General features: G+C 44.4%; 2 protein-coding genes across 4 annotated transcripts; both read right to left on the reverse strand.

Annotated features, from left to right (window-relative positions):
• Positions 1–6,407: 6,407 nt before the first annotated feature.
• LOC141155048 (ADP-ribosylation factor 6-like) lies at positions 6,408–11,317 on the reverse strand. Of its 2 annotated transcripts, none has more exons than XM_073641669.1 (2): positions 11,166–11,317; positions 6,408–8,465 (listed from the first exon to the last, which is right to left on the reverse strand). In XM_073641669.1, the coding sequence occupies exon 2, from the start codon at positions 8,434–8,436 to the stop codon at positions 7,909–7,911; it is 528 nt and encodes a 175-aa protein (XP_073497770.1). In that variant the 5' UTR covers positions 8,437–8,465; positions 11,166–11,317; the 3' UTR covers positions 6,408–7,908. The 2 variants fall into 2 exon arrangements, with proteins under 2 accessions (XP_073497770.1, XP_073497771.1); XM_073641670.1 differs by having other exon boundaries at positions 11,150–11,304.
• A 6,748-nt stretch (positions 11,318–18,065) lies between these two features.
• On the reverse strand, positions 18,066–25,364 carry LOC141155040 (uncharacterized). 2 transcript variants are annotated; one of them, XM_073641657.1, is made up of 3 exons: positions 25,235–25,364; positions 24,500–24,567; positions 18,066–21,205 (listed from the first exon to the last, which is right to left on the reverse strand). In XM_073641657.1, the coding sequence occupies exon 3, from the start codon at positions 21,174–21,176 to the stop codon at positions 18,726–18,728; it is 2,451 nt and encodes an 816-aa protein (XP_073497758.1). In that variant the 5' UTR covers positions 21,177–21,205; positions 24,500–24,567; positions 25,235–25,364; the 3' UTR covers positions 18,066–18,725. The 2 variants fall into 2 exon arrangements, with proteins under 2 accessions (XP_073497758.1, XP_073497759.1); XM_073641658.1 differs by lacking the exon at positions 25,235–25,364 and adding an exon at positions 24,945–25,189.
• Positions 25,365–27,053: the final 1,689 nt, after the last annotated feature.

The raw sequence follows: 27,053 nt of genomic DNA on the forward strand, positions 1-27,053 counted from the left end.
CAGCCCCTCACTACACCCGCTAGGAAGGCACCACATAGGGTCAGGGAAACTGGGGCTGAGGTTTACCCAGAGAAGGCCCGAGGCAGCCGGACAGAAGCGTGGTCACTGGTGGGATATGACAGGCAAGAGGAAGGACACGAGAAGGGGGTCCTGCGAAGTGCTCCAAAATTATCTGAGAGTTGGCCGAGCTCATGCAGCTGGTGAACATGGTGCGAAGCGGGAAGTTACAGCCGGCCGGAGTAACGTGGAGTAACGAACTGTGAGTAAAGATCCTGGACAGCATTACAGAGACTCTGAGTTATTATTCCCGCGCACCATCACCCCCATCATTCACCTACACTGCCCTGGGGCTACACTCTTCCCGTGGGGAGTTATACCATCCCTGTGCTGCTCACCAACATCAGCCCCAGCGGTCTGCCCTGCAGCGGCGGTTCATCCTGACCGCAATCCACGGGTGGCGTAGTCGGACATTTGAAAATAATGAAAACCATATCAATAGACTGCCACTGGTTTGACCACCCTGAGCCACGGGACCGGGTCATCGCCACGGTGACTACAACCCCCAGCATCCCACCAAAGGCCCGGTTCCGGGATCCCCACGCGGCCCAAGCGATTTTAGCATCACTTGGAAAAGTGCTTGACAACTTGGTCACACTATATACACTGCTCAAAAAAATAAAGGGAACAATCAAATAACACATCCTAGATCTGAATGAATGAAATATTCTCATTGAATACTTTGTTCTGTACAAAGTTGAATGTGCTGACAACAAAATCACACAAAAATCATCAATGGAAATCAAATTTAAGACCAATGGAGGCCTGGATTTGGAGTCACCCCCAAAATTAAAGTGGAAAAACACACTACATCAAAGTTGGATCAGCCTGTAATGTTCTTAAAACAAGTCAAAATGAGGCTCAGTATTGTGTGTGGCCTCCACGTGCCTGTATGACCTCCCTACAACACCTGGGCATGCTCCTGATGAGGTTGCGGATGGTCTCCTGTGGGATTTCCTCCCAGATCTGGACTAAAGCATCCGCCAACTCCTGGACAGTCTGTGGTGCAACGTGACGTTGGTGGGTGGAGCGAGACATGATGTCCCAGATGTGATCAATCGGATTCAGGTCTGGGAAACGGGCGGGCCAGTCCATAGCTTCAATGCCTTCATCTTGCAGGAACTGCTGACACACTCCAGCCACATGAGGTCTGGCATTGTCCTGCATTAGGAGGAACCCAGGGCCAACCGCACCAGCATATGGTCTCACAAGGGGTCTGAGGATCTCATTTAGGTACCTTTTGGCAGTCAGGCTACCTCTGGCGAGCACATGGAGGGCTGTGCGGCCCTCCAAAGAAATGCCACCCCACACCATTACTGGCCCACTGCCAAACCGGTCATGCTGAAGGATGTTGCAGGCAGCATATCACTCTCCACATGTGACAGACGTGACAGAGTCTGGAGATGCCATGCCCAGACCTGAATTAGATTGAGCACATCTGGGACATCATGTCTCGCTCCATCCACCAACGTCACGTTGCACCACAGACTGTCCAGGAGTTGGCGGATGCTTTAGTCCAGGTCTGGGAGGAGATCCCACAGGAGACTATCCGCAACCTCATCAGGAGCATGCCCAGGCGTTGTAGGGAGGTCATACAGGCACGTGGAGGCCACACACAATACTGAGCCTCATTTTGACTTGTTTTAAGGACATTACATCAAAGTTGGATCAGCCTGTAGTGTGTTTTTCCACTTTAATTTTGGGGGTGACTCCAAATCCAGGCCCCCATTGGTTAATAAATTTGATTTCCATTGATGATTTTTGTGTGATTTTGTTGTCAGCACATTCAACTTTGTACAGAACAAAGTATTCAATCAGAATATTTCATTCATTCAGATGTAGGATGTTATTTAAGTGTTCCCTTTATTTTTTTGAGCAGTGTAAATCCATGCAACCTGCATGGCTTTATATAGTGTGACCAAGTAATTGTCAAAAAAAATAAAATAAATAAAAATCGTAAAAAATAAAGATTATACTTATATTCCGATGGCCCCCGGTGTTCTCTCCGCTCCGTCTGGTCTGTTGTATGGGTCGCGGTGGTGTGAAAAGTCCTGCAGTGAAGTCATTGAGTCATGTGACAGGTCAAACTCTCTTACATCCATGACTTTGTCCTCTCTAATTCCCTCAACCTTCTGGCTCTCACCGAAACCTGGATCCAGCAGTCGGACACCACCGCCACTGCTGCTCTCTCATATGGTGGTCTACACTTCTCTTGAGACCTGATAACCGATCAGGTGGAGGTGTTGTTCTGCTTCTTTCAACAAAATGTACTTTTCAGGTTATCGCCCCAGTACCCTCCCTTATCTTCCCTTCTTTTGAGGCTCACATGGTCAGACTCTACCGGTCCTTCTCCCTGCGAGTGGCGGTTGTCTATCGCCCTCCAGGTCCCTCCCATCAGTTCCTGGATCACTTTGCTGACTGGCTTCCAAATTTTCTATCCTGTGACAACCCCACTCTAATCATGGGAGATTTTAACATCCCAATTGGCGATTCTCTTTCCCCATCTGCCGCTCACCTTTTATCACTAACCTCCTCCTTCGTCCTTTCACAGCTTGCTAATTCTCCTACACATAAAGACGGGAACACATTGGACCTGATCTTCTCCCGGCTTTGCTCAGTACATGACTTTACTAACTCTCCCCTTCCACTCTCTGACCATAATCTTCTTTCATTCTCTGTCAAGAACTGTGACTCAAATCAAGAAGCCCCCACTTTCCACACTTATAGAAATATACACACCATTAACACCCAGAAATTTATGAAAAAGTTGCAATCATCATTGGCCCCAATCTCCTCCCTCTCATGTCCTGACTCTGCATTGAAGCATTATAACGAAATATTGCTATGCGCCCTGGATGAAGCCGCACCTCCTACACAAAGAACAATTCGGCATAGACGGCGACAACCCTGGCACACGCCTCAAACACGTCTTCTCCAGCGGTGCTCCAGGTGCGCTGAATGGCTGTGGAGAAAATCTAATCTGCCCGAAGATTATAAATTTATGCTGAAAACTCTGCCCTTCACCTCTCCAAACAAACCTACTTTAACAACCTCATCACTTCACTTTACAATAATCCTAAGCGCCTCTTTGACACGTTTCACTCTCTCCTCAATCAAACAGCACAGGCCCCGACCACCGACCTCAGCGCTGACTATATGGCCAATTATTTCAAAGAAAAAAAAATGTATCATATCCGACAGGAAATTTTCTCCTTATCCTCAAATGTTCTGCATGCTCCCCCTTCCCCCATATTGTATCTTGCTCACTTTCTGACTTCGAACCAGTCATGGAAGATGAAGTGATCAGGCTCCTTGCATCTTCTCGTCCTACCACCTGCACCAGTGACCCTATTCCCTCACATCTCCTTCAGTCCCTTGCTCCAGCTGTCACCACTCACCTAACTAAAATTTTCAACCTCTCCCTCTTATCCGGTATCTTTCCCTCTTTTAAACACGCCAGCATACATCCAATACTTAAAAAACCATCCCTTGACCAGAACTGCACGGCCAACTACAGACCTGTTTCCAATCTTCCCTTTATTTCTAAACTCCTGGAACGCCTGGTCCATTCCCGTCTAATCTGCTATCTCTCAGATAACTCTCTTCTTGACCCTTTACAAGCTGGTTTCCACTCTTTACATTCTATTGAAACTGCCCTCACTAAAGTCTCTAATGATCTACTAACAGCTAAATCTAATGGTCACTACTCCCTGCTGATTCTCCTGGATCTCTCTGCAGCATTTGACACTGTGGATCACCAGCTCCTCCTCACTATGCTCCGCACTATTGGCCTCAAGGACACTGTTCTCTTGGTTCTCCTCCTATCTCTCTGACCGCTCCTTCTCGGTGTCTTTTGCCGGCTCCTCTTCTTCTCCCCTTCCCGTCGGGGTTCCTCAAGGAGCAGTCCTAGGCTCCCTTCTTTTCTCCTTATACACAGCTCCTATTGGACAAACAATCAGTAGAATCGGTTTTCAGTACCATCTCTATGCTGATGACACCCAATTATACACCTCTGCTCCGGACATCACCCCTGCATTACTACAAAAGACCAGTGATTGTCTTTCTGCTGTGTCTAACATCATGTCCTCCCTCTATTTAAAACTGAATCTGTCAAAAACTGAACTACTCGTCTTTCCTCCCTCCACTAACCTACCTGTGCCCGATATTGCCATTCCCATTTGTGGCTCCACCATTACTCCCCAGCAACAAGCCCGCTGTCTTGGGGTCATTTTTGACTCAGATCTTTCCTTCACTCCTCACATCAAATCACTCGCTCGTTCATGTCATCTACACCTCAAAAACATCTCAAGAATCCGGACTTTTCTTACCTTTGACTTGGCAAAAATGCTTACTGTAGCTCTTATTCATTCTCGATTCGACTATTGCAACTCTTTACTAATCGGTCTCCCTCTTACTAAACTCTCCCCTCTCCAATCCGTCCTTCATGCAGCAGCCAGGATCATATTCCTCGCCAACCGCTACACCGATGCCTCTTCCCTGTGCCAGTCATTGCATTGGTTGCCCATCCAATATAGAGTTCAATTTAAACGTATCACGCTTACCCACAAAGCGCTCCATGCTTCAGTACCCCCCTACATCTCCTCCCTTGTCTCAGTCTACCACCCTACACATGCCCTCCGTTCTGCCAATGACTTAAAACTAAAATCCTCCATAATCCGAACTTCCCACTCCTGTGTCTCCAAGATTTCTCGCGTGCTGCGCCAATTCTTTGGAATGCACTACCCAGGACAGTTCGATTAATTTCCAATACCCACAGTTTCAAGCGGACCCTAAAAACTCATTTCTTTAGACTGGCGTATCGCCTCAACAGACTAACTGTCCCAGTTTTGGCCTATATTAAAATCTTCTTGAATTTCAGGTTCATACCATCCATGCACTTAATAGCCTCGGTCAGGACTGTACACATACTGGCTGGCGACCAGTCCATGTATTATTATTTATCCTATTTAGTATATCAAGGCTGCATTATACAATATATGTACATTCTACCTTTTGTGTCTCCCCCATTTCCTCAGACTGTAAGCTTGCGAGCAGGGCCCTCACTCCAGGGCACTTTACAATTCATATATTTTTGAATTATAAAGTGCTGTGGAATATGTTGGCGCTATAAAAAATAAAAATGATTATTATTGGGCACATGGATATTACCAGCAATAGACCATCAGACCCTATCAAATTGTATTGAAGTATTTAATCAGCTCTAGTCTGGACAAAGGTAAAAATACAGGAGGAGGAGGTGAGCTGTGATAACACGTTGTAAATGGTGGGTTCTGTGTTATCTACTGTATATAGAGGTGTTATCAGCCATTATACAGGAGGGGGAGGAGGTGAGCTGTGACATCACCTATTGTGAATAGTGGATCCTGTGTTATCTACTGTATATAGAGGTGTTATCAGTCATTGTACAAGAGGAGGAGGTGAGCTGTGATATCACCTATTGTGAATGGGGGATCCTGTATTATCTACTGTATATAGAGGTGTTATCAGTCATAATGCTGTCTGATCAGATGATTGCTAAGAAGTGATCTCTATGGAACAGGAAATGTCCTATTGTGAGAACAAAGTGACAAGATTCCTAAGGCCTATTGGAGCACATGTCAATACCTGTTTTTGTTGCCCATAGCAACCAGTAACCGCTTCAAATTTTCAAACCCGGAATATGGAATGTTGGCAGAGCTGTGACTGGTTGCTATGGGCAACAAGGAGTTTCAGACAGTTGCACAAATCTTACCAGTTGTGTTTTAGCCAGGCTTCACTTGTATTTTCTTTCTATTAGTCTGACAAAGCAAAAAGAAGGATAAATCTAGATATAACATCTTATAATTTTTGGGTCCTCTCGAGCTTACAGCCTTCATAACGAAAGGAACTTTGACAATCCGCATATATTTATGAATTTTAGCCACGTCTTTTGCCTCTCAAGTGATGAGTGAGCACGGCACGGCTTAGCGGAAAAGAATTTTGGTGTTACCCAAGCCAACCAATAGTTGGTGCAAAAAGTGTCTATAGGGGCGCCAAATTTATCATCCAGCAATAGCCACTGCGATAAATTTGGCTTCTCTTCTGACCCTCATACAACTATTTTGAAAAAAAAAGGAAATTTTGTAAAAAATGAGAATGAGCGACTTCTAGACCTACCTGCAATAGCTGCTTGGTACCTGGCCACCCTGCACAAATCACACAGCAACATACAATGACAACACACTGCACAAACCCAACCGAAAAACTGCACCGGCTGCTACGGGCAAGTGTGCACACAATTCTATAGCGGAGGACAGACATGTTCCCTTTCTCCCACAACAAATGCACAGTGCCGACACATGGAGCCTGAGTTTGGATGCATTATTGAGCTTTTATTGATCAGTTGAATAAGAATTAAGCAGTACAACATGGAACAAGGTCCTACTGAAATCGAACATTTTGGAACAGAAACAGCATTAGTGCACCGGACAGGAGAGCAGAAAGAAAGAGGGAGGCTGCATAGCTCAGCACTGTATGTCAGGAGGGAGGGGTCGCCTCCCCAATGTGTCAGCAGGCAGGAGGGCGAATGTCGGACACTATTGCCCATGGAGGGGCTGGAAGACTGAGCCGGTCAAAATAAAGAAAATGTGTATGTTGGCCTCATAATCAACGATGAACACTGCATTATAACAATACATAGGGGGACATGGCTAAACCGCTATTAACACCATTACAGGACAAAGGACCTTGTCCGTACAGTTAAGTGCAACCATGTCAGACTCCATTATTTAGTCTCAGGAGAGGGAAGGGCCAGTGCCAAAAGTGACGAGAAATTCCGAGGCTTAGTGTACAAACTTTTTTTTTTATTATTTTTATTTTTTTTTTATTTTGGGTGTCAGTGTAAAGTTTTATCCTATTCCAGGGGGGAAAAAAAACAAAAACTATTCTATAGCGGACCACATGATGTGTAACGTGTAAACGCAAAGGTAACATTTACGAGACAAGTCAAAAATGGTCATCGTCAAAAGACCCAAAATAGGGACAAGCATAAAAATATGTTCTGGAAAGCATTAAGAAACAACAAAAAAAACAAAACACTGGCTTATGCGATGCCAAACTTTAGTTCTGGCCCCCAAAGACAAAACGGAATGATGGTCAGATCGATTGTATGTTGGATAATAATGTATGGATATACAGAATGATGCTTACGAGCCGGCCATTTGAAGGAATGGTCACCCACAAAATGCATAGAAGGAATGGGTCGTCAGAATGGCGCTGTGTACTGGGGGGGGGAGACGACACCTGCTACGGCATCCATATGTCCAGAGAAAGGCGTATGGACTGAGGGTGGACAGTCCCTTTAAGAGATGACCAACACAATCAAGTGATTTAATGTACAGGCACCAGTCTGGAAAGAGAAACGACATGTTAGGAGGTTACTGCACCTGCGGTAATGTAACACTGAGACATTCACCCTGCACAGACTTTGCTGCCTTTATCGGAAACCATATTTTAATATCGGGGCTGTGGTGATTTTTGCTGCCAAGCAAGAGGTAACCAGCCCTTTTTTTTGTGTGTTAATATTAGGGAGACAGACAAGAGCGTTGGTTGCTGAGGTCTGAAGGAAGAGCGACCGCTCGACTTGTGTTAATCGCTTCACACTACTTATTAAGGCAGATATCGCAGGGGGCCGTCAGAGTCCTTTGTACAGCCCTGCAACTCCAAAAGAAAATAAAAAAACTCCCTTTAACTTTCATTACATAACAAAATGGTTCCCCCAGATTTGGTTGATGAGGATTTACTCCTTCAAAGATCCTCTACTAAACCCATAAAAAAAAAAAAAAAAAAAGTAATCACCATAAAAAGACGAATTTAAGATTTGTAGTTTGACGTTAGCCACATGAGACCCTCGTACAGTCCCTCTCCAGTGTTGGCACAAGACGGCTGGACGTACCAGTTCCTGTCCCTGATGCGGGTTAGTCCCAGCTTTTCCTGGATTTCGTGAGGCTTCATTGCATCCACCAGGTCCTGTTTATTGGCGAAAATCAGAATGATGGCATCCCTCATTTCACGGTCGTTAATGATGCGGTGGAGTTCTTGCCTGGCCTCATCGATGCGATCTCGGTCAGCACAGTCTACCACAAATATGAGGCCCTGCGTGCCTGTGTAATAGTGCCGCCAGAGAGGACGGATCTTGTCCTGGCCGCCAACGTCCCATACGTTGAACTTAACATTCTTATAGGTAACCGTCTCCACGTTGAAGCCGACCGTGGGAATGGTCGTAACGGACTGGCCCAGCTTCAGCTTGTACAAGATGGTAGTCTTCCCGGCGGCGTCTAGGCCCAACATCAATATCCGCATCTCTTTGTTCCCAAACACCCTGGATAGCATATGCCCCATGATGGAGGCTTAGAGTCCATACAGCTGGGCTAGAGAGAGGAGAAAAAAAAGAACATGAATAGCAAGAAAGTAGAAAAATATCAGATCAAGAAGAAAAAAGAAAATCAACCTGTTCTGTCATATAATGGATATTCCAACCTTATAAATTAACGCGACAATATGCCGTCAGTTCATGATCGACCTATGAGACCCCAATGGATCCTGGGACAGAAGGGGTTGTGGCTCCAGTGTAGAGTTACTTCCCCCACTACAAAGCTCAAAATTAAAAAAGGGCCAGCTGCGTTTTCCTCCGAGCCGGGTGGCCACGATCACTGCTGTACAGGGAAACGCTAGAAGAGGACATCGTGTCAGACGAGAGATGTGGCCCCATCATTTCCAGGATCGGTAGGGGTTCCAGATTTCTGACACCTATCACCTCTCCTAGTGATATGCCATCATTTTTTTGTAGAAAGAATACCCCATCAACTCTTATTTTTTCTTGGTTAAAGGGTTATTCCCATCTTTAGAAGTTATCACCTATACAGATGTATATACTATACAGGTGGCTGATCGGTGGAGTGGGGCGGCCAACCGATCCTGAGAATGGGGCTCTGCGGAGTCCGGTCCTAATAGAGCTCTGGCCGAATCTTAGCACCACCACTCCATCCATTCTCTATGGGACTGTTGGAGATAACAGAGTACCGTGCTCAGCTTTTCCAGCAGTCCCATAGAGAATGCCCGGCCGCTGCCCAGTTAGGGGGGGGGGGGGGTGTTCTCAGCATCCGATACCGCCGCACACTACTGGCAAAATGAAGGCAAAATAAAACCCCCAACACTTTTGGGCCTCTGTACTGTTAATGTAAACTTATAAATAAGCTAAGAGAGTACTTCGGCTTTGGGCATATGTGATGTGATCGCAGTCTTGCATGCATTCCCGATAAACCTTAGACTTAATTACAGTCACATCCGGAGGTGTAATCCAGAGTCCAAAAATGCCTCAAACGGCAAGTCTCCTAAGCTATGATGTAAAATGGGATCAGGAATATATCAACTATCCCCTGTCCAACTCGGCTTCTTCTCCAGAGCCCACCCCAGTCAGTGCACGTAGAAAGATAAACCATCCCAGTGTAGAAGTACAAGTGCCATAAGAGTCAGAAATCACATTGTAAATGGGACAGTAAAACATGTAAGCTGTGTGTAAGCGGTGCCACCCAAAAACAACGCGTGGAACAAAATGTAGTGGGAACGAGCACACACACAATAGATTCAGTGTAAGCAAAGGTCAGAGGAGACATTACTAATGGAGGCACAATGCAGGCAGACAAGCAAATCGCTCATTCTCTGCACAGAAAAAGTACAAGGGACCCAACACTACTACCGGTCAAACCTCTCCGGCTCCATGCAGAAATGGTCCACAACCAGAGCAGGGCGCCGAGGGAAGGTGCACGCCAACTGCAAATGAAGGGTCTCTATGCTGGCACCACGGCAAGGAATTGAGTGATTTGGAGCCAGCTCAAATTTATTTTATAGAGGCTGGTAGATGTAGGGTGTGTTCACATTGAGGTTTTGGAGCAGAAACTCTCCAAAAATAAAAAACACTAGTTTTCAATGGAGAGTTTCTGGTCCATAAATTAAAGCATAAAAAAACCTCAATGTGAACGATCCCTTAGAGAAAGTTATTAAAAGGAGGAGGAGGTGTTGGATAAAGTTGGGACACTACTAAAATTAATCTGCATCACAGGCTAGTAAGATACATAGTGTAATATGCCGTAGCGAGAAGGAGCAGGAAATCCCTGGCGAGATTTCCTATAGAAGTGATACTCGTGGGGGTGGGGCACTAGTGACGTCAGGACAGACTTGTACAGGATACAGGAGCCTGGGACACTTGTTTTTGTTTTTTAGCATTGAGGCAGTATATTATTTCAAGCCTCTCCCATGATCACCTGCTTGAAAAAGCCACAGGATATGGATATAAAATAAGTCAGGACGTACATGCAGATTTTTTTTTAAATTTCATCCGCTTTGCAGCCAGTGTAATAATTTCTACAATCCTAGACGGGAAAAAAAAACCTCCTTGTGAAAGCATACACTTAAAGGGGTTTAAAAACATAAAAATTATCCCAGCAGGAAAACTGCAAAAAAAGAAAAGAAAAAAAAAATAGGTGCCAATCATATGGCTGTCACTGCTGCAAAAACCCTGCCGAGACCACCAGAGAATGCCTACAAGGGACCAAACAGGTTAAGTAGTAGTTCACACTCACAGACAACCCCTTTAAGCAAACATTGGACTTTTTATCCTGGATACAATTTCTGCAAACCTTCCGTTTAGGGTTATGGAGACATTTTGTTTGCATTCACTGACAGCAAGCAGAGAGTGTGAAAAGGTGAAAGAAATGGGACGCAATGCATATTAGAAAGTTGCAGAACTTTTCCTGAGATGGACTGGACAACCCCTTTAATAAAGGAGTGCCCCCCATCCCTGGCTCAGTGCTGACATCCTCCCTCCCAGGTCACAATATAAAGGGGTGCAGAGACCTAAAAGTTAAAGGTTCTCCATAATCCAAGGGAGGAATACCCCCCCATCATCCATTGTGACACATGCACATCCCCAACAATGGCCAATTATTAATAAAAAGAAGCCCCCCATAGTCCCAGAGCACAGCTGTGATGTGACAGCCCTGCAGCACAAACCCACCACTTGCCCTAAACCCTTCCCCCACAGCCTGTTACCTACAGAACCGAGCACGTACATTGCCCCCGGTGTCACAGCTGCAGCAGCTCTCAGCAGTCCCGGCTCCTGATCCGGAATCGGAAGGGCGGCGGGCAGCAGAACCACACCGAAAGCAGCCGCGCATGCGCAATATCCCGCCCACCCGACGCACTGCCATCACACTGCTGTAGACTGCCGTCTGCGCATGCCCAATGCCCTCGCCCTGGTTCAGTTAGCGTAACGCGCAGGCGCAGTGATACCTTCAAGCCTACTATCTCACCGGCACAATGTCCATTCAAAAAAGAAAGCTTTATTAGCGCGTGTGCGCATGCGTGCTCCCTTTTTTTTTCTTTATTTGATCAGTACTTTTTTTTTTTTTTTTTTTTTTTTTTTTTTTTTTTTTTTGGTGGGGGTTCCCTCCAGAGCTGAAATCACAGTCATTACTTGTCTAATTGTCAATGCATTTTATTCACCCATCTTTAGTTTTATAGATTTGGATCTGGGAAAAAAACACTCCCGATGCCATATATATATGTGCACTTACCAATAATTATGGCAGAGGGGGTCATAATGATAATTCTTTATAAAATGTTATAGGGATATTAGGATAGTCAATAGGTTAATGGTGTACTATTGAAAATGTAGTGTCTCCATCACAAAAATCATATTTTGGGGAAAAAAATAATGCCTAATAATAATTTTTAATAATAATTGTATTTATATAGCGCCAACATATTCCACAGCAGTTTATAATTAATATGGCTTAAATTGGTGGGCTTCAATGCAAAATCTACCAACAGGACCCCCAATTATCAGGGGTCTTCAATAATATTCTTTTAGGCCTCTTTAGACTCCTGGACCTGGGGGCAACTGCAGCCCCTGCACCCACTATGGTTACACCCCCCGGTACGGTGGCGCCATGACGGAGCCCATAATAAAACATTAGGGTCCAGTGGGCACCATTAGTGTCCGGCTTGTAACCGATCTGGCGCTGTGTATTTTCTGCTTCCTTTTACTATGATGGAATGTAAGACCAGAATTAATGCCGATGTGACCCCAACGTAACTGTATGGGTGGACATATTATAAGTGAAGACAGGTACAGTACGGAAAAGCAAGGAAAAGTGGTATCAGATTTTATGGTAGGGGTAGGATATTCACAGCCCTCCTAAAGCTCTTATGGAGAAAGCAATCCACAGAAAAGGAGCAGCACGGGAGAAGTATTGAGCACGAGAATGGGATGTGGCTATTACGAAGGAAGGCATGGATTACAGCTTATATTTTCATTTTCTGCACATGCTTATAAGGCTATGATCATATGTCCTGTCGGGCTGGTGGGTGTGGGCCCACTGCTCCACGGGCCAGGGAGGAGCGTGACTAAGCGACTACCTGGTTCTTCACTAGAGCCTCTCATGATGAGGTTAGGCTTGAGCTGCAGGTAGCCGTCAGGTACCACTCCAGGGCAGTCTCCGGTACTGCAGCAGCTGAACCCAGGGGTAAAGGACGCAGGTACGGACTCAGAGTGTCAGGCAGGACATGATCACGATCATTGGCAGTATGTATACTGGTGATGATTCAGACAGAACGGGTTTAGGTTCGGACAGAATGGCTGGTTCAGGTAGAACGGATTCAGGTTCGGACAGAATAACTGGTTTCTGATGGGACCGGCTCAGGATCACTGGACTGGTTCTGATGCAGGGTCACAGAATGGGTTCAGGAACAGGGACCTGACAATGAACTAGTAGATTGAAGACACACACTAAGCACTGAAGTTGCTCAGGCACCTCCCTACAGAGGAGGGTGCCTTAAATACCTAATGCCTCCCAGCTATAGGTGGGGTACACTTCCAGAGTACGCGCTGACCCATTAAGAATCAAGGAGTGCGTGAGCCCTAAGCGTGTTGCCGGAAGACCTGCGCGACGTGCGTTGGCCCTGGAAGCCGAAGCAGGAGACGGCACTGACCAGCCATGGTGGTGAGCATGTTGCATGTTTCCTCTTCCTCCTCCCAGCAGGGACTCCAGGTTACGTGTCCATGCCTTACATGTCCTTAATATGAAGAGAAAAGTGGAATAAGTGATCTGTGGTGTCAGTTATATAAATGGAAGAAGAGAGGCAACATGGAATATTCTGCTTGGTGTTAATTTTTTAGAACAGATAAAAAAAATTCCGGAATGCAAAACCTCTGCTTCCGTTTATATAACTGACGCAACGGAACACTTATCTGTTTGTCTGTTCCTATAACGGAATGTCTGGACGGACGTGTGACAACATCCTCACATCTAGCAGCACAGGTAAGATTGGATCGCTTAATCTTTTTGGTGTTTTTTTTAGTGCTTTTTCAGGTGGGTTCCAGACTGAATCCGCCTGAAAAAGGTGTTAGAGGTTTGAAATGGGGTGCTGATGGCATTGTCATGGCAGGCAATGCTGGAGGCCCCGTTGTTTGCCTTGTTTGTACACCTATGAACATTTTATAACCAATGCAATATTACAATATAGTATGGTATTGTACAAGCAATCGCAGGTGTTTAAGTCCTCTAATTGGGGAAAATAAAAGATGTAAAAAATAAAATAAAAACAATAAAAAATATATTTTTTTAAATTTGCCAACTTCGCCTCCTTAAAAAAATAGAAAAAAGAGATCAGTGAGTCACATGGACCCCAAAATGGTAACAATGAAAACTACAGCTTGTATTGACCCCAAAAAAAGTTTTTGAAAAGTGAGGATGAAAAATTGAAAGCAAAGAGAATCCCACTGAGTGTTGCCCAAGGATTCGGCCCTGGTGGAGAGCCCCCTTACTGAAGTTAGGGATGCTTGTCTTTTTTTTTAAACCAGTGTCAGAATGGTCATGGCTATAAACCATTCCTAATACAGAGGAGCAATGAGAATAACATTGGTGGCATGAAATTAGGCAAAACTGCTCATGTAAGGGATGATCATCAATGGTGTGATCGGTATGCGTCCCATCTGCTTCCCCCCTCACCCACCACTTCCTCTCTAGCCAATACTATTGTACTATGTCTTGTCAGACACTAAAAGCCAGTGCACGTGTGGTGGCCATCTGCTCCAGCTTTCAATATGTAGATAATATATTTGTTTGAAACATGTTGGATGTAGTGCATGTGGGGGGTTTCTTCATTCTCTACACTTATGGTCAAAAGTTTACTCTCATTTCTAATCTTCCCTTCAGCAGAACTGCCAGAGGTCTTGGTTATGTAGATATTGTACGGACCCTAATAGGCAGTGATTGCATAGTCAAGAAGGACACTAGGGTTACATAAAAGTGGAACTTTCAGTGGATTTTTACATTTTATCTCAGTACCTCATTTTACTCCTACTGATCCACTGATTCCATAAAAGTTTTGTTTTTTCTTCTATGCCCCTCTGTTCTAAAGTTATGCCCCATGGAAATAAAACTGCAAATTTCCCCTTCAACCAACTGGTAGTAATAAAAGAGAAAATCAGCACACTTGCGGAAAAAGGATTCCTGATGCGCGGAAAAAGCCTTGTAGTATGACAAGTTCACAGGTAGGAAGAATGTAGAAATTCAGTGTAATGCTGGTGGGTGTTGACCCACTGCGCCACGGGCCGGGCTTACCCTGGAGGGGTGTGACTAAGTGACTACCTGGTATTCACTAGAGCCTCTGGTGGTGAGGATAGGCTTGGCCGCAGGTAGTCACCAGGTACCACCCCAGGGCAATAGCCGTGTCCCAGACAAGGGTCTGACGGTCCTAGACACAGGTATGAGGTACAGGAGGGCGAAGATAAAGATGTGATCAGACAATCCGGTGTCAGGGCAGTGTCACGGATGTGTCAGGTGCGATGGACAGTCATTCTACTCCCCTCTTATCTCCTCTTCCCACAATCGCATATAAGATTTCTCCCGTGCATCCCCCTTACTCTGGAACTCTCTAACCCAACATATCAGACTCTCGCCTACTGAGGAATCCTTCAAAAGGAACCTGAAGACCCATCTCTTCCAATAAGCCTACAACCTGCAGTAACCCTCGCTCCACCATACCGCTGCACGACCAGCTCTGCCCGCACATACTGTATCCTCACCTATCCTGTAGATTGTGAGCCCTCCTCACTCCTCCTGTACCAGTCGCCGACTTGTATTGTTCAAAATTTATTGTAATTGTTTGTGCTATGTACATCCCTTTCACATGTGAAGCGCCATGCAATAAATGGCGCTATAGTAATAAATAATAATAATTCTGGATCCTGCTATAGAAGGTCATTGCACTTGGCTCTGCAGGCACCTTCTTGATCTTTGCATCTCTACAGTACAGTGATATCCTGCTCTCTCTAGGACCTAGCAGTTACTGTCACCTTCTGCTGCTAATTGACACACCCTTGCTGGATGTTTAAATACCCTCAGTCTCTCCAGAGAGTCGCCGGTGATAGCTCTATTTTCCTCTGTCCAGGCTTGAAGTACTAGCAGTCGGCTAGTGGCTTCTTGGAGTTCCCTTGGAGAATAGTTGGATCTCTCTGGTGTCTTCTCAAGCTAAGTGTATTCCTTTGTCTGTTTACCTTTTTGTCTTTAGTTACAGTGGGGGCTGACTAGTGCTCACCCCGCCCTCTCCCTATCTATTGCCTATCGCTAGGGACAGTCAGGGATTAAGTTTCCTGCTCGACGATAGGTGCGGAACCTATTTAGGGACGTTAGAGGAGACAGGGTGTTATCAGATCTGCCTAGGGGTCTCCACTCCCCCTATCCCTAGTGTTTGGGCTTCTTCCCCCTCTTCCCATCATTGTGCACTTACTCTTTCCCTCACCTTGTGTGACAGGCAGGCAGTACAGGATCAGAGTACAAAACTGAGGTCAGTAGCGGAGAAGTCAGACAGGGCGGGTTTACGAGCCGCGTCAATATCAGGAGAGACAGAACGAACATGCTCCCTCAGGATTCAGAGACAAGCAACTGGGAACCAATGATCAGGCAAGGAGTGATGGGAGAGGCTGCCTAATAAACCCCCTGTTGCCTAGGGATAGGCTGGGAAGACAAACCGTGCATGACACAGCAGGGTTAAATTCCTGCAGGATCTGGCCGTGCCACCCTAAAGCCAGGTGGAGACTCTCTAAGAGCAGAGCTGGGGAGATGGTCTGATCTTGGAGAAGCAGAGCGGTGACCGCAGTGAGTAGGGTGGCGCTGAGAAGGTGTGCGAGATGCCGGCGTGACATCCAGCAAAGGGGTCCTTACAATAACATCATTATTAAAGATCCATTAAAAATCCATTATGGAATAGCAAACGCGTTTCAGACACAACGTCTTTAATCATTGCATACAATGGTATGGTAATTGGTATACAATGATTAAGGACATTGTGTCAGAAGCACGTATACTATTCCACATTGGATTATTATGGATCTTCAATAGAGATGTTATTTAAAGGACCCCGTTGCTGGATTTCTACATTTTTCCTACATGTACCACATAAAGCTCATTGTGGGCTTTGTCTTTTTCTCCTCTGAGGCTGGCCAATCAAGACATGGCTACTCCCACAGAGGAGTTCTGTGGTACACACCCAGGTGGTTGAAGAGGACATTTTCACCTTTATTACCGGGGGACATAACTTTGGAATGAAGGAAGCACAGAAGAAAAAGAAAAACTGTTCCAGAATCAGTGGAGCGGCGGCAATTGGATGAGGTACAAGGTTTAAATTAAATTATCCGGTGAAAGGTCCACTCTAAAGGGTTTCCGGTGGGAACAAGTTATCTATGCACAGTATAGGTAGTTGTTTGGATGTCCAACTGCTGAGATCCCAACCAATGGCCAGACAGTGTGTATGTTTGACTACCCTTCGATTCATTCTTTACAAGACACCCGAGCGTTGTGCTCGGCTTTCATCCGGCAGTCCCAGAGAGAAGGAGGTGAGTGGTTAATCATAAGCACTGTAGCTCCATTCAGATGGGAGACAAAAGTGCCACATTCTGGTCATCAGTGGGGGTCTCATAGGTTGGATTCACAACTATGTAGAACACAGCTCTATGTATGTAGTTCACCTAAAGCCGCGTGGCCTCCTGGGCACAGTGGCACCTTCTGGGATTGTTGGGTGCTGGCTCCAGCCCTGTTCTCCACTCTGGACAATCCCCACTTATATGAAGGGTCTCCTGACTGTAAGTAGATAAAAAAGTGTCCAGCTGGGACCCCAGTGATCAACTGTTTTCTGAGGGAAAACTTGACAACTATTCAATGTTCCTACAGAGCCAACACAGGGGAAATCAAACATTACACATTGGTTATTCAAATCAGCGAGATGTCCATGTAACACAGGGCAAGATGGGTCCTCCATAGAGAGAGGTGCTCTTTGTACTTCTTTGGCCAAGAGATGATGATCCTAGAGGACCCCTCCGCCATGGATAGGTAATAACTTCTTCTTACGGAAATGAGCAGGACAAGTAGGCACAAACAGCAGGCTATAACACTTGGCAGGCCATGCTGCCTGGAGCCCGATTAATATTTTTTTCCCCCAATACATGACTTGTATGATTTAGTTGGATCTCCTTAAAGAGTATTTTCAAAAATATTGGACCATGATGTAAAAAGAAATTGCATAAAATAATGAAAGTTACATTACTTATCTAAGAATTTTGCCTCTGCTCCAGTGCCAAAGCCACATGGCCAGCACAATAAACTACTCACATGACCACTGCAACCAGTCAGTGGCCTTAACAGTGTACCGCTAAGGCTGCAGTGTTCATGTCGGGGATGTTGTCGCTGCAGGACTGGCCAGTGGGAAGCATCAGAGGTGATGGATAGATTAGGTAAGTAATGTGCCTTTTATTAGTTTCCGCAATCTCCCAAGTATTTTTTTTAATAAGTCAGAAAACCCCTTTAATGATAACTAGAACCCCCCAGAGCCAGTCCTTTCTATTGCCATCATAAAATATGGCAGACAGCACAGAAAAAGCCACAATAATAACCACACGTAGGAGATACGTCCACATTTAAAAACATTTAATGCAGTGATATTTTATGCAGTGTCCTAAAATGGTGCAAAATAGAAATACATTTATATATTTGATGAAGAAGTGAAGCAACGTTTATCATAAAGGGGGGGAAGAAATGCTTTGGTGAGGGTCTTCGAGACAGCACCACCGAGATTGGTCACATCAAATGGCTATGATATGCAGCATTGTGATACAGCACTCATCCTATAGTCAATCCTATATATAATATCCTGTACAGTGAAATCTGCAGTCATCCCATAATGGTACGGCCGTGCTCCTACGCGTGGCAATTAACTCCTACATGTCATGAGTCCATGGTTGCGTTAACCTCTCTAGTGCAGCATGCAGTATGTCCCTACACTCGCGGTAGTCATCGCTGAGTAATTATGCCTGGTGATTCTTCTAGTACGTTCATAGACATATGTTCCCCGAATGATGAAGTGTAAATATGTCTGATTTTTCTGTCTCAGAAGCTTTTTTTTAAGTTAATTCTAAGACACATGCTTGAGTTAAAAATGGTAAATGTCTCCACAACTACTATTTCTGCTATTTCTTCAAACACACAAGTGCGCTGGGCCTTTTTGCCTTCTATGGAAAGTGAAGAATAACACTGTGCCGCTTAAAAGATATATCTAGAACACCGTTGATCGTTTTATCCAGTGCCCTCCGAGTCGTCGGCATAATGGGAGAGCCTATCTGAGGCTTCCTGTACCAACCATTCAACCATGTCCTTCACCTCCACTCTTAGGGTTCCTAAATCGGTGCTCTCACATCCCATTCCATCATCTTTATCATTGACGCATGTATGGAGGATATGTTCTTCCTGGTAGGTATGGTCTATTGCATATTTTGGTGTTAGCACCTCCTCCTTTACTAAACCCAGAACTTTTATGTTTGCTTCCTCAGAAGATGCACAAGAAATGATGTTGGTCGCAGTCTTCTTTCCGATGGATTCAAGAAACTGTTTATTGTCTTCAGAACCCAATGTCTTCTTGGTAGATGAATCTTGACATGGTTCTGAGGTCACAGACTCTTGATTCAGCATGGATGGTCCTTGATTAGACATGTTGCTTGTATAATGTTGCTCATCTTGAACATCTAAGGAGACCCCCGAGACCTTTGCGGTGTTGTCTTCAAAGTCTTCCAATGTTTCTGTTGGAGTGTCCTTGAGTGCCCTTTCCACCTGACTTTTCTGATCTACCAACTTGTTCCCTTGGTCGCTAGCTACCTCATCATGGCTCTCCTTGTCTCCATGATTTTCATTCTCTACCCTTTGGTCAGCTCTATCTCCTTGACTCTCCCACTCAGTCATGTCTTTTTGCTCTAATCCCTTCATCTCTATCTGACCATCTTGCCCAGAAAAAATGTTCCTTACATCTTTTATGTCTCCCTCCTCATGTTGTTGCGCTGACATATTATTTTCAGGATTTCCTATGTTTTCTCTATGACTTTCTAGTTGTGACGCAAATGTATTTGCCTTGGTACACGCTAATTCTTCAGTGCCAGTGATCATGACACTATGACTGTCTTCCTTGGGTAAGTCTATTTTCATGACCACCTCCTCTCCTTTTTCCTGCTTCCCCACCTCCTTTGGTTGGCTCACAATATCTGACAAAGCTTTATCTAAATCATCCACCTTTACTCCATAACCCTTTTGCTCTAGCGCACCTTTCTCGTGCTCTTGTACTCCATCTCCATCTAACATCTTTTCTACTTTCTCTGTTTGATTCTCCTGTTCTGCCACGTTTTTGTCTTCTTGAAGACTCAACCCACCTTCCAGCAAGATGCCCTTCTCTTTAAGAGTTTCTACACAAGACTTCTGCTCTGCCAAGTCTTCATCCATGCCTCCTAGACTTCCTGCAGGTTCTTCTATTTTCACTGATTCCTCCCCTAGTTTACTTAGTGTTTCTTTGCAGCATTCCTGTTTCTTTAAGTTGTTCTTCTGTTCTGCCAAATCTTCGCTCATGTCTCCTAGATCTTGTGCAGGTTCTTCTGTTTTTACAGATTCTTCTGTTGCACTTAACTTTCCTATGCAACATTCTTGTTGTTTTAAGCTGTTCTCATGTTCCTCTAGGTTTTTGTCCATGTTCCCTGCATGTTCTTCTATTTTCACTGAATCTTCCCCTTGTTTGCTTAACGTTTCTTTGCAGCATTCCTGTTTTTTTAAGTTGTTTTTCTGTTCTACCAAATCTTTGCTCTTGTCTCCTAAATCTTGTGCAGGTTCCTCTATTGTCACAGATTCTTCTGAAGGACCACTTAACTTTCCTGTACAACATTCCTGATTTTTTAAGCTTTTCTCCTGTTCTGCTATGTCTTTATCTATTTCCCCTGCACCTTGTCCAGGACCTTTATTTTTTTCTGATTCTTTTCCTGGTCCACTTAACTTTCCTGTGAAACATTCCTGTTTTTTTAAGCTGTTCTCCCCTTCCCCTACTTGGGAAAGTTCCTGTTCTTGAACATCATTATCTGCCTTTCCCAAACTTTTTGCCTGACATTGACTTTCCTGTTCTGTTGTATCTTTTCTTTTTTCTCCCACCACATCCACATGTTTAATATTTTGAAGACCCTCTTCGCTTTGTTCTAGTACCTTCTCCTTGCACTGTTTTACGTCGACATTTTCCTTATCGTGCTTACGTTGAGTCATTTCTATCACTTTCTCCTTTTCTGTAGAATCCTTTTCCCGCATTAATCGATAGCATCTAATTTTACGAAGAAACGACGCCTTAGAATACGGTTTCAGTTCTTCTTCTTGAACACCGTCATTGCTTTGCTCCTCTGTCCTATCCTGAATGTCTTTATTACCTGTTTTCTCTGCAGCTCGGAGGCATGGAAGTCGAAAGATACCACCAGTCACTTTCCGTTTTTTGCCTTTAACTTCCTCCTGGTCTTCTGTATTTTGGCTGCTTGATGGGTCCTCCTCTGTCCTATTGATCTTATTGTTTGGTTCTGTCTTCTTTAGAAAAATACGAACAAAAGCTCCTCTTAGGCAGGATGGTTGAGCAGCTTTTGGACTTTGGCTGCTTTCGGTAGATGTTTTACGTGGCTTCTCTTCTAATTTGGATATTGTGTTTTCAGAAAGCTCTGACTCTTGCAAGATTCCCATGTCTTCACAGTCTAAGGTCTTGTGGTTACCTACATGAAATAAAGAAATGTTTCATACATTGAAAATGATTGCATTCTGTAAGTCCTACTAACTTTGTTCATTGATTTTAGGGTATTCACATTTATTAGATGAATGTCAACTGAACCCAATGATTTCACAAGGACTGGCTGATATAGTCTAGTGAGTAACAGGGTGTCCTGACACTCTCTGTTGAAGGTTAAAGAAGGATTGGTCATGACCATGTTGGATTTCCTTTTGTGCCATGTACATTGGGGAAAATAAGTATTTGATACACTGCCGATTTTGCATGTTTTCTCACCTACAGAGAATGGAGAGGTCTGTAATTTTTAGCGTAGGTACACTTCAACTGTGAGAGACAGAATCTTAAAAAAAATCCATAAAATCAATTTGTATGGTTTTTACACAATGAATTTGCATTTTATTGTATGAAATATGTAGGTATTTGATACAATAGAAAAACAGAACTTAATATTTGGTACTGGAATCTTTGTTTGCAGTTACAGAGGTCAGACGTTTCCTGTAGTTCTTGACCAGGTTTGCACACACTGCAGCAGGGATTTTGGCCCCCTCCTCCATATAGATCTTCTCCAGATCTTTCAGGTTTCGGGGCTGTCACTGGGCAAAATTGAGTTTCAACTGCCTCCAAATATTTTCTATTGGGTTCAGGTCTGGAGACTGGCTAGGCCACTACAGGACCTTGAAATGCTTCTTATGGAGCCACTCCTTAGTTGCCCTGGCTGTGTGTTTTGGGTCATTGTCGTGCTGGAAGGCCCAGCCACGACCCACTTTCAACTGAGGGGAGGAGGTTGTTGGCCAAAATCTCGTGATACATGACCCCATCAATCCTCCCTTCATTAAGGTTCAGTTGTCCTGTCCCCTTTGCAGAAAAGCACCCCCAAAGTATGATTTTTTTCCCCATCATGCTTCTCAGTGGGAACGGTGCTCTTGGGGTTGTACTCATCCTTCTTCCTCCAAACACGTCGAGTGGAGTTGATACCAAAAAGTTGTATTTTGGTCTCATCTGACCACATGACCTTCTCTCATGCCTCCTCTGGATCATCCAGATGGTGATTGGCGAACTTCAAACAGGCCTGGACATGTGCTGGGGTGAGCAGGGGGGCCTTGCGTGCCCTGCAGGATTCTAATCCATGACGGTGCAGTGTGTTACTAACTGTAATGTTTGAGACTGTGGTCCCAGCTCTCTCCAGGTCATTGACCAGGTCCTCCCATGTAGTTCTGGGCTGATTCATGACCTTTCTCAGACTCATCTTTACCCCTTGAGGCGAGATCTTGCATAGAGACCTAGACCGAGGTTTAGGTCTCTATGCAATCATCTTGTGTTTCTTCCATTTTCTAATAATTATGCCAACAGTTGTTACCTTCTCACAAGCTGCTTGCCTATTGTCCTGTAGCCCATCCCAGCCTTGTGCAGGTCTACAATTTTGTCCCTGGTGTCCTTAGACAGTTCTTTGGTCTTGGCCATGGTGGAGAAGTTGGAGTGTGATTGACTGAGTGTGTGGACAGGTGTCTTTTATACAGGTAACGAGTTCAAAGAGGTGCAATTAATACAGGTAATGAGTGCAGAGTAGGAGGGCTTCTTAAAGAAAAACTAACAGGTCTGTGAGAGCCAGAATTCTTCCTGGTTGGTAGGTGATCAAATACTTATTTCATGCAATAAAATACCATTTAATTATGTAAAAATCATACAATGTGATTTTCTGGTTTTTCTTTTTAGATTCTGTCTCTCACAGGTGAAGTGACCTACGATAAAAATTACAGACCTCTCCATTCTTTGTAGGTGGGAAAACTTGCAAAATTGGCAGTGTATCAAATACTTATTTTCCCCACTGTAGCAGCTTGAAAAGAACCTGTGCCAGCTCTGTTGAGCCAAGCATGCGTTTGTATGGAGGATGGAGATGAACAGCTATCTAAAGTGTAAGGAAAGTTTAAGAAGATTGGAATCAAAAGGCTCCAATCTCCGCTATGGACGTATCAATGACGCTATGAATAACCAGACAAACGAGCGCTTCACGTGTCACATTATAGGAAAACAGCAATAAATGTAGAACGGTTATTGATATATTCTTAATAACCTTAAAATATGGTCCATGTTTGAGGACCTATCAGCTTTCCTGACATGGCTTTTTTAATGAAAAGTCTGGATTTCCCATGAAAAACAACAATGTCAGAACATTTCTTAGAATTCTGAGTTGTATCATCCCTCTGTTATTCCACCTGAAATATATAACTAAATTAACAACTGGGTCTTATCATTCCCCTTATGAGGGGGTTGCATCTGACATTATTTAATTGTTGCTGACCGTGTCACTGTTTATCATGGGAACGATACTGCTTAATTGTCCATTTGATTGCACAGTGCTGTGAGGAAGAAAAAAACCAATGCAGAATTCTAAAAAAAAAATGAAAAATGTGCTCCAGTTTTGTTATTTTATGGGGAATACAAGTAATTACTAAAACAGACAGAAGAGCTGATAAGTCCTTAAAGAGGACCTATCACCAGTCAAAAGTGGGCAGCTTTTGCTCTAATTTATTCCGTTGCTCCTGAGTAGTTGTTTTTGTTTTGTAAATCCATCTTACGGTCCAAGACATATGGGTCTTTCTATTCTGTGCTAAATTTTATGGCCTTTGCCAAAGGAACGTGGCTCACAGGATCCTCTGGGGTGTGTCTTTAGGCTGCTCTGCATTACTACCCTATGAGCAACGCCCCCATGTAAAGACCATAAACCTCTGCACTAAATATAGGGCAACATTTCTGGAACTGTATGGCAGATTTAAAAAAAAATAATCCAGAATACACAGGGGAGCGGCAGGAATAAAATAAGATGAAGTCTGGCAATTTATGACCTGGTGACAGGTCCTCTTTAAAAGCATGTTAAATCATCTGTGCTAGGACCAGGTCCTCTTTAAAGGCATTCTACATTATTTGAGCTGGGACCAAAGGCCCACATACACATTAGATGAAAACAATCTGAAATTGACGATTTTGCCAGGATCTGTTGACCTCTGATATATGTGGGGATTCCTGACTCTTCCCTGACATATGATCTCATGGGAGAGAAGGATCGGGCAGTTGACATTTCAAAGGCTGATCCTTGTTTTCAGGTGAGATAAGCTGCTGCCAGAGGAGTTTGGCAGTGGCTTTCTCCTCTCTCCCCATTGATAATACATGAATGAACATTCCTGTACATGGGGGAGTCAGGAAAGATAAAAAAACCTTTTAATCGACAGTTATCTCATGTGTATGTCCAACTTAATACTTCCCAGTACCCCCCTCCTCATACCTGAATTGAATCCCTGGCCAGTCCAACCGTGCACCGCACCTCGAGAGCTCCTTAAGATGAAGGGTCAGCTGTAAAAGAGAAAAGGTGCAAGATCCGCCTTAGTAGATACCGTTTATATGTCAGACATTCATAGAAAGTCATTCTCCACTGTTCCAAAATCTGCATTTATCCCACTCTTTCATTTACGACTACTACCTACGTGGAAGGATCCCTTCCCCCTTATCATGAGTGGAATCATTGTCGCAAACATGTTGATACTTTGAGTATTTCCTCAGAACACTCATGAACCTTCTTCATTTTTTGACCCTGACTTAGAACCCTTATGATGGACTGTATAGGCATTAATATGCCCCATCTGACACACGTCCTCTGCCCGTGTGTATAGCGTAGGAGGTGGTCACGTGCCGTGTACATAGTATGTGTCGTGGCAGTGTACATGAGTCACCTTCTTGTCAGGGTGATGTATCTGTTCTGTATAGCGTGGTCTATTAGGTCTGTGGTCCTGCGGTCTGGTGTAACGGTGCCCTGCCATCTGTTCTTCTTTCATACATTGAGTTCCTCTAGTAGGATGACAGGTGGATCCTTTGTCTGCTGCCTTTAAATACAATCTCCCCCACCCGTATACCGCCATATAAAATATAATGAACCCCTATAACGCTCCCGGCTACGTTATATATGCATGTCCAAGCCAGTGCTATATTTGGGTCCCTTTCCCCACCCCTTCCGTCATCTTACACAGCGTGCAGCCTTGGATCCTCTCTTCTGCGGGATGCAGACTGTGTTTCTGTGCAAACAGACCCCCCACCACCATCACACACACAGACGTCGCTCGCACTTCACTCCGGTTTCCATAGCAACTGATCTGCAAAAAAAAAAAAAACATTCACAACCCCGCGAGGATGCGCTCGCCGGAGCGTATTTTTTTTATTTTTTTTTTTGTCTTTTTACATACGGAGTCTTCAGACATAATCATGGCCTGATGATCATTGATTACGACACGACCAAATGCCTCAGCATTTCTTAGGTAGACGGGTTGGAAGAATGCCATTGTCAGGAAGATTTTCTGAATGGATACAGAAACAGTCAATGTGTCGTACGCCTGGCGATTGATCCTAGAAAATACTCAAGGGTTTTCCTGCCAGGATTCTTTCTCGTGCCAATATTCCCATCTGGGATTTTTATGGCACGTCCTATAAATGTCTGGTAGATAGGGGTCCCACCTCTGATCTAAAAAAAATTGATACTTAACCCCTTCAACCCCTCAAACCTGTTTGCACCGTCATGACCAGGCCAATTTTTACAATACTGACCAGTGTCACTTTATGTGGTAATAACTCTGGAACGCTTAAACAGATCCCACTGATTCTGAGATTGTTTTTTTTCTTGACTTATTGTACTTCATGATTGTAGTAAAATTTCTTTGATATCACTTGCGTTTATTTGTGAGAAAAACAGAAATTTGGCAAAAATTTTAAAAATTTTGCAATTTTCAAACTTTTAATTTTTATGCCCTTAAATCAGAGCGTTACATCACAAAAAATAGTTACTAAATAACATTTCCCACATGTCTACTTTACATCAGCACAATTTTTGAAACATAATTTTTTTTTGTTAGGGAACTATAAGGTTTAAAAGTTGACCAGCAATTTCTCGTTTTTCCAACAAAATTTACAAAACCATTTTTTTAGGGACCACATCACAGTTGAAGGGACTTTTAGGGGTCTATATGATAGAAAATACCCAAAAGTTACACCACTCTAAAAACTGCACCCCTCAAAGTACTCAATACTACATTCAAGAAGTTTATTTACCCTTCAGATGCTTCACAAGAATTAATGCATTCTGGAAGGAAAAAATGAACATCTTACTTTTTTTTCACAAAAATTTAGATTTAGCCCCAAATTTATTATTTTCAAGGGTAACAGGAAAAATTGCACCCCAAAACTTGTTGTGCAATTTCTCCTGAATACCCCGATACCCCATATGTGGGGTAAATCTACTGTTTGGGCACATGGCAGGGCTCGGAAGAGAAGTGTAATGGGTCTGGGAGGCGGAACCTCTGGGCTACTATACAAGGGAGCGGTCCTTGTAAGGGAGCGGGTGGCGACCAGGCAGGTAGTCACAGCAGGTGACCGGGACAGTCTCTGGGTGTACGGGCAGGAGGTCACGGCAAGTGATCAGGGCAGTCTCTGGAAGAACGGGCTGGAGGTCACGGCAAGTGACCGGGGCAGTCTCTAGGTAAAGGGTAGGTACGACCTGTGATGGCTGAACCTCCAGGTAGGCTAGCAAGGCAGATGGAGGATGTGTGCTCCCAGGTGAGCAAGCGAGAGTCTCTGGAATAGCAGGTGGTCACAGCACGTGACGGCGGAGCCTCCAGGTAGGCAAGCAGGCAGGTAGCGGAGAAGCGCTCCCAGGTGAGCGGGCAAGAGTCTGGAATAGCTGGTGGTCACAGCACGTGACAGCGGAGCCTCCGGGCTGGCAAGCAGGCAGGTAGCGGAGAAGCGCTCCCAGGTGAGCTGGCAAGAGTCTGGAATAGCTGGTGGTCACAGCACGT

Source organism: Phyllobates terribilis, unplaced genomic scaffold, assembly GCF_046119375.1.
Source record: "Phyllobates terribilis strain yellow unplaced genomic scaffold, ASM4611937v1 Scaffold_7__3_contigs__length_470593459, whole genome shotgun sequence".
NCBI classification, from domain to species: Eukaryota; Metazoa; Chordata; class Amphibia; order Anura; family Dendrobatidae; genus Phyllobates; species Phyllobates terribilis.

Excerpts from the sequence above, each read along its gene's own strand:
- LOC141155048 (XM_073641669.1), bottom strand. The coding sequence starts at position 8,436 with ATGGGGCATATGCTATCCAGGGTGTTTGGGAACAAAGAGATGCGGATA.
- LOC141155040 (XM_073641657.1), bottom strand. The coding sequence starts at position 21,176 with ATGGGAATCTTGCAAGAGTCAGAGCTTTCTGAAAACACAATATCCAAA.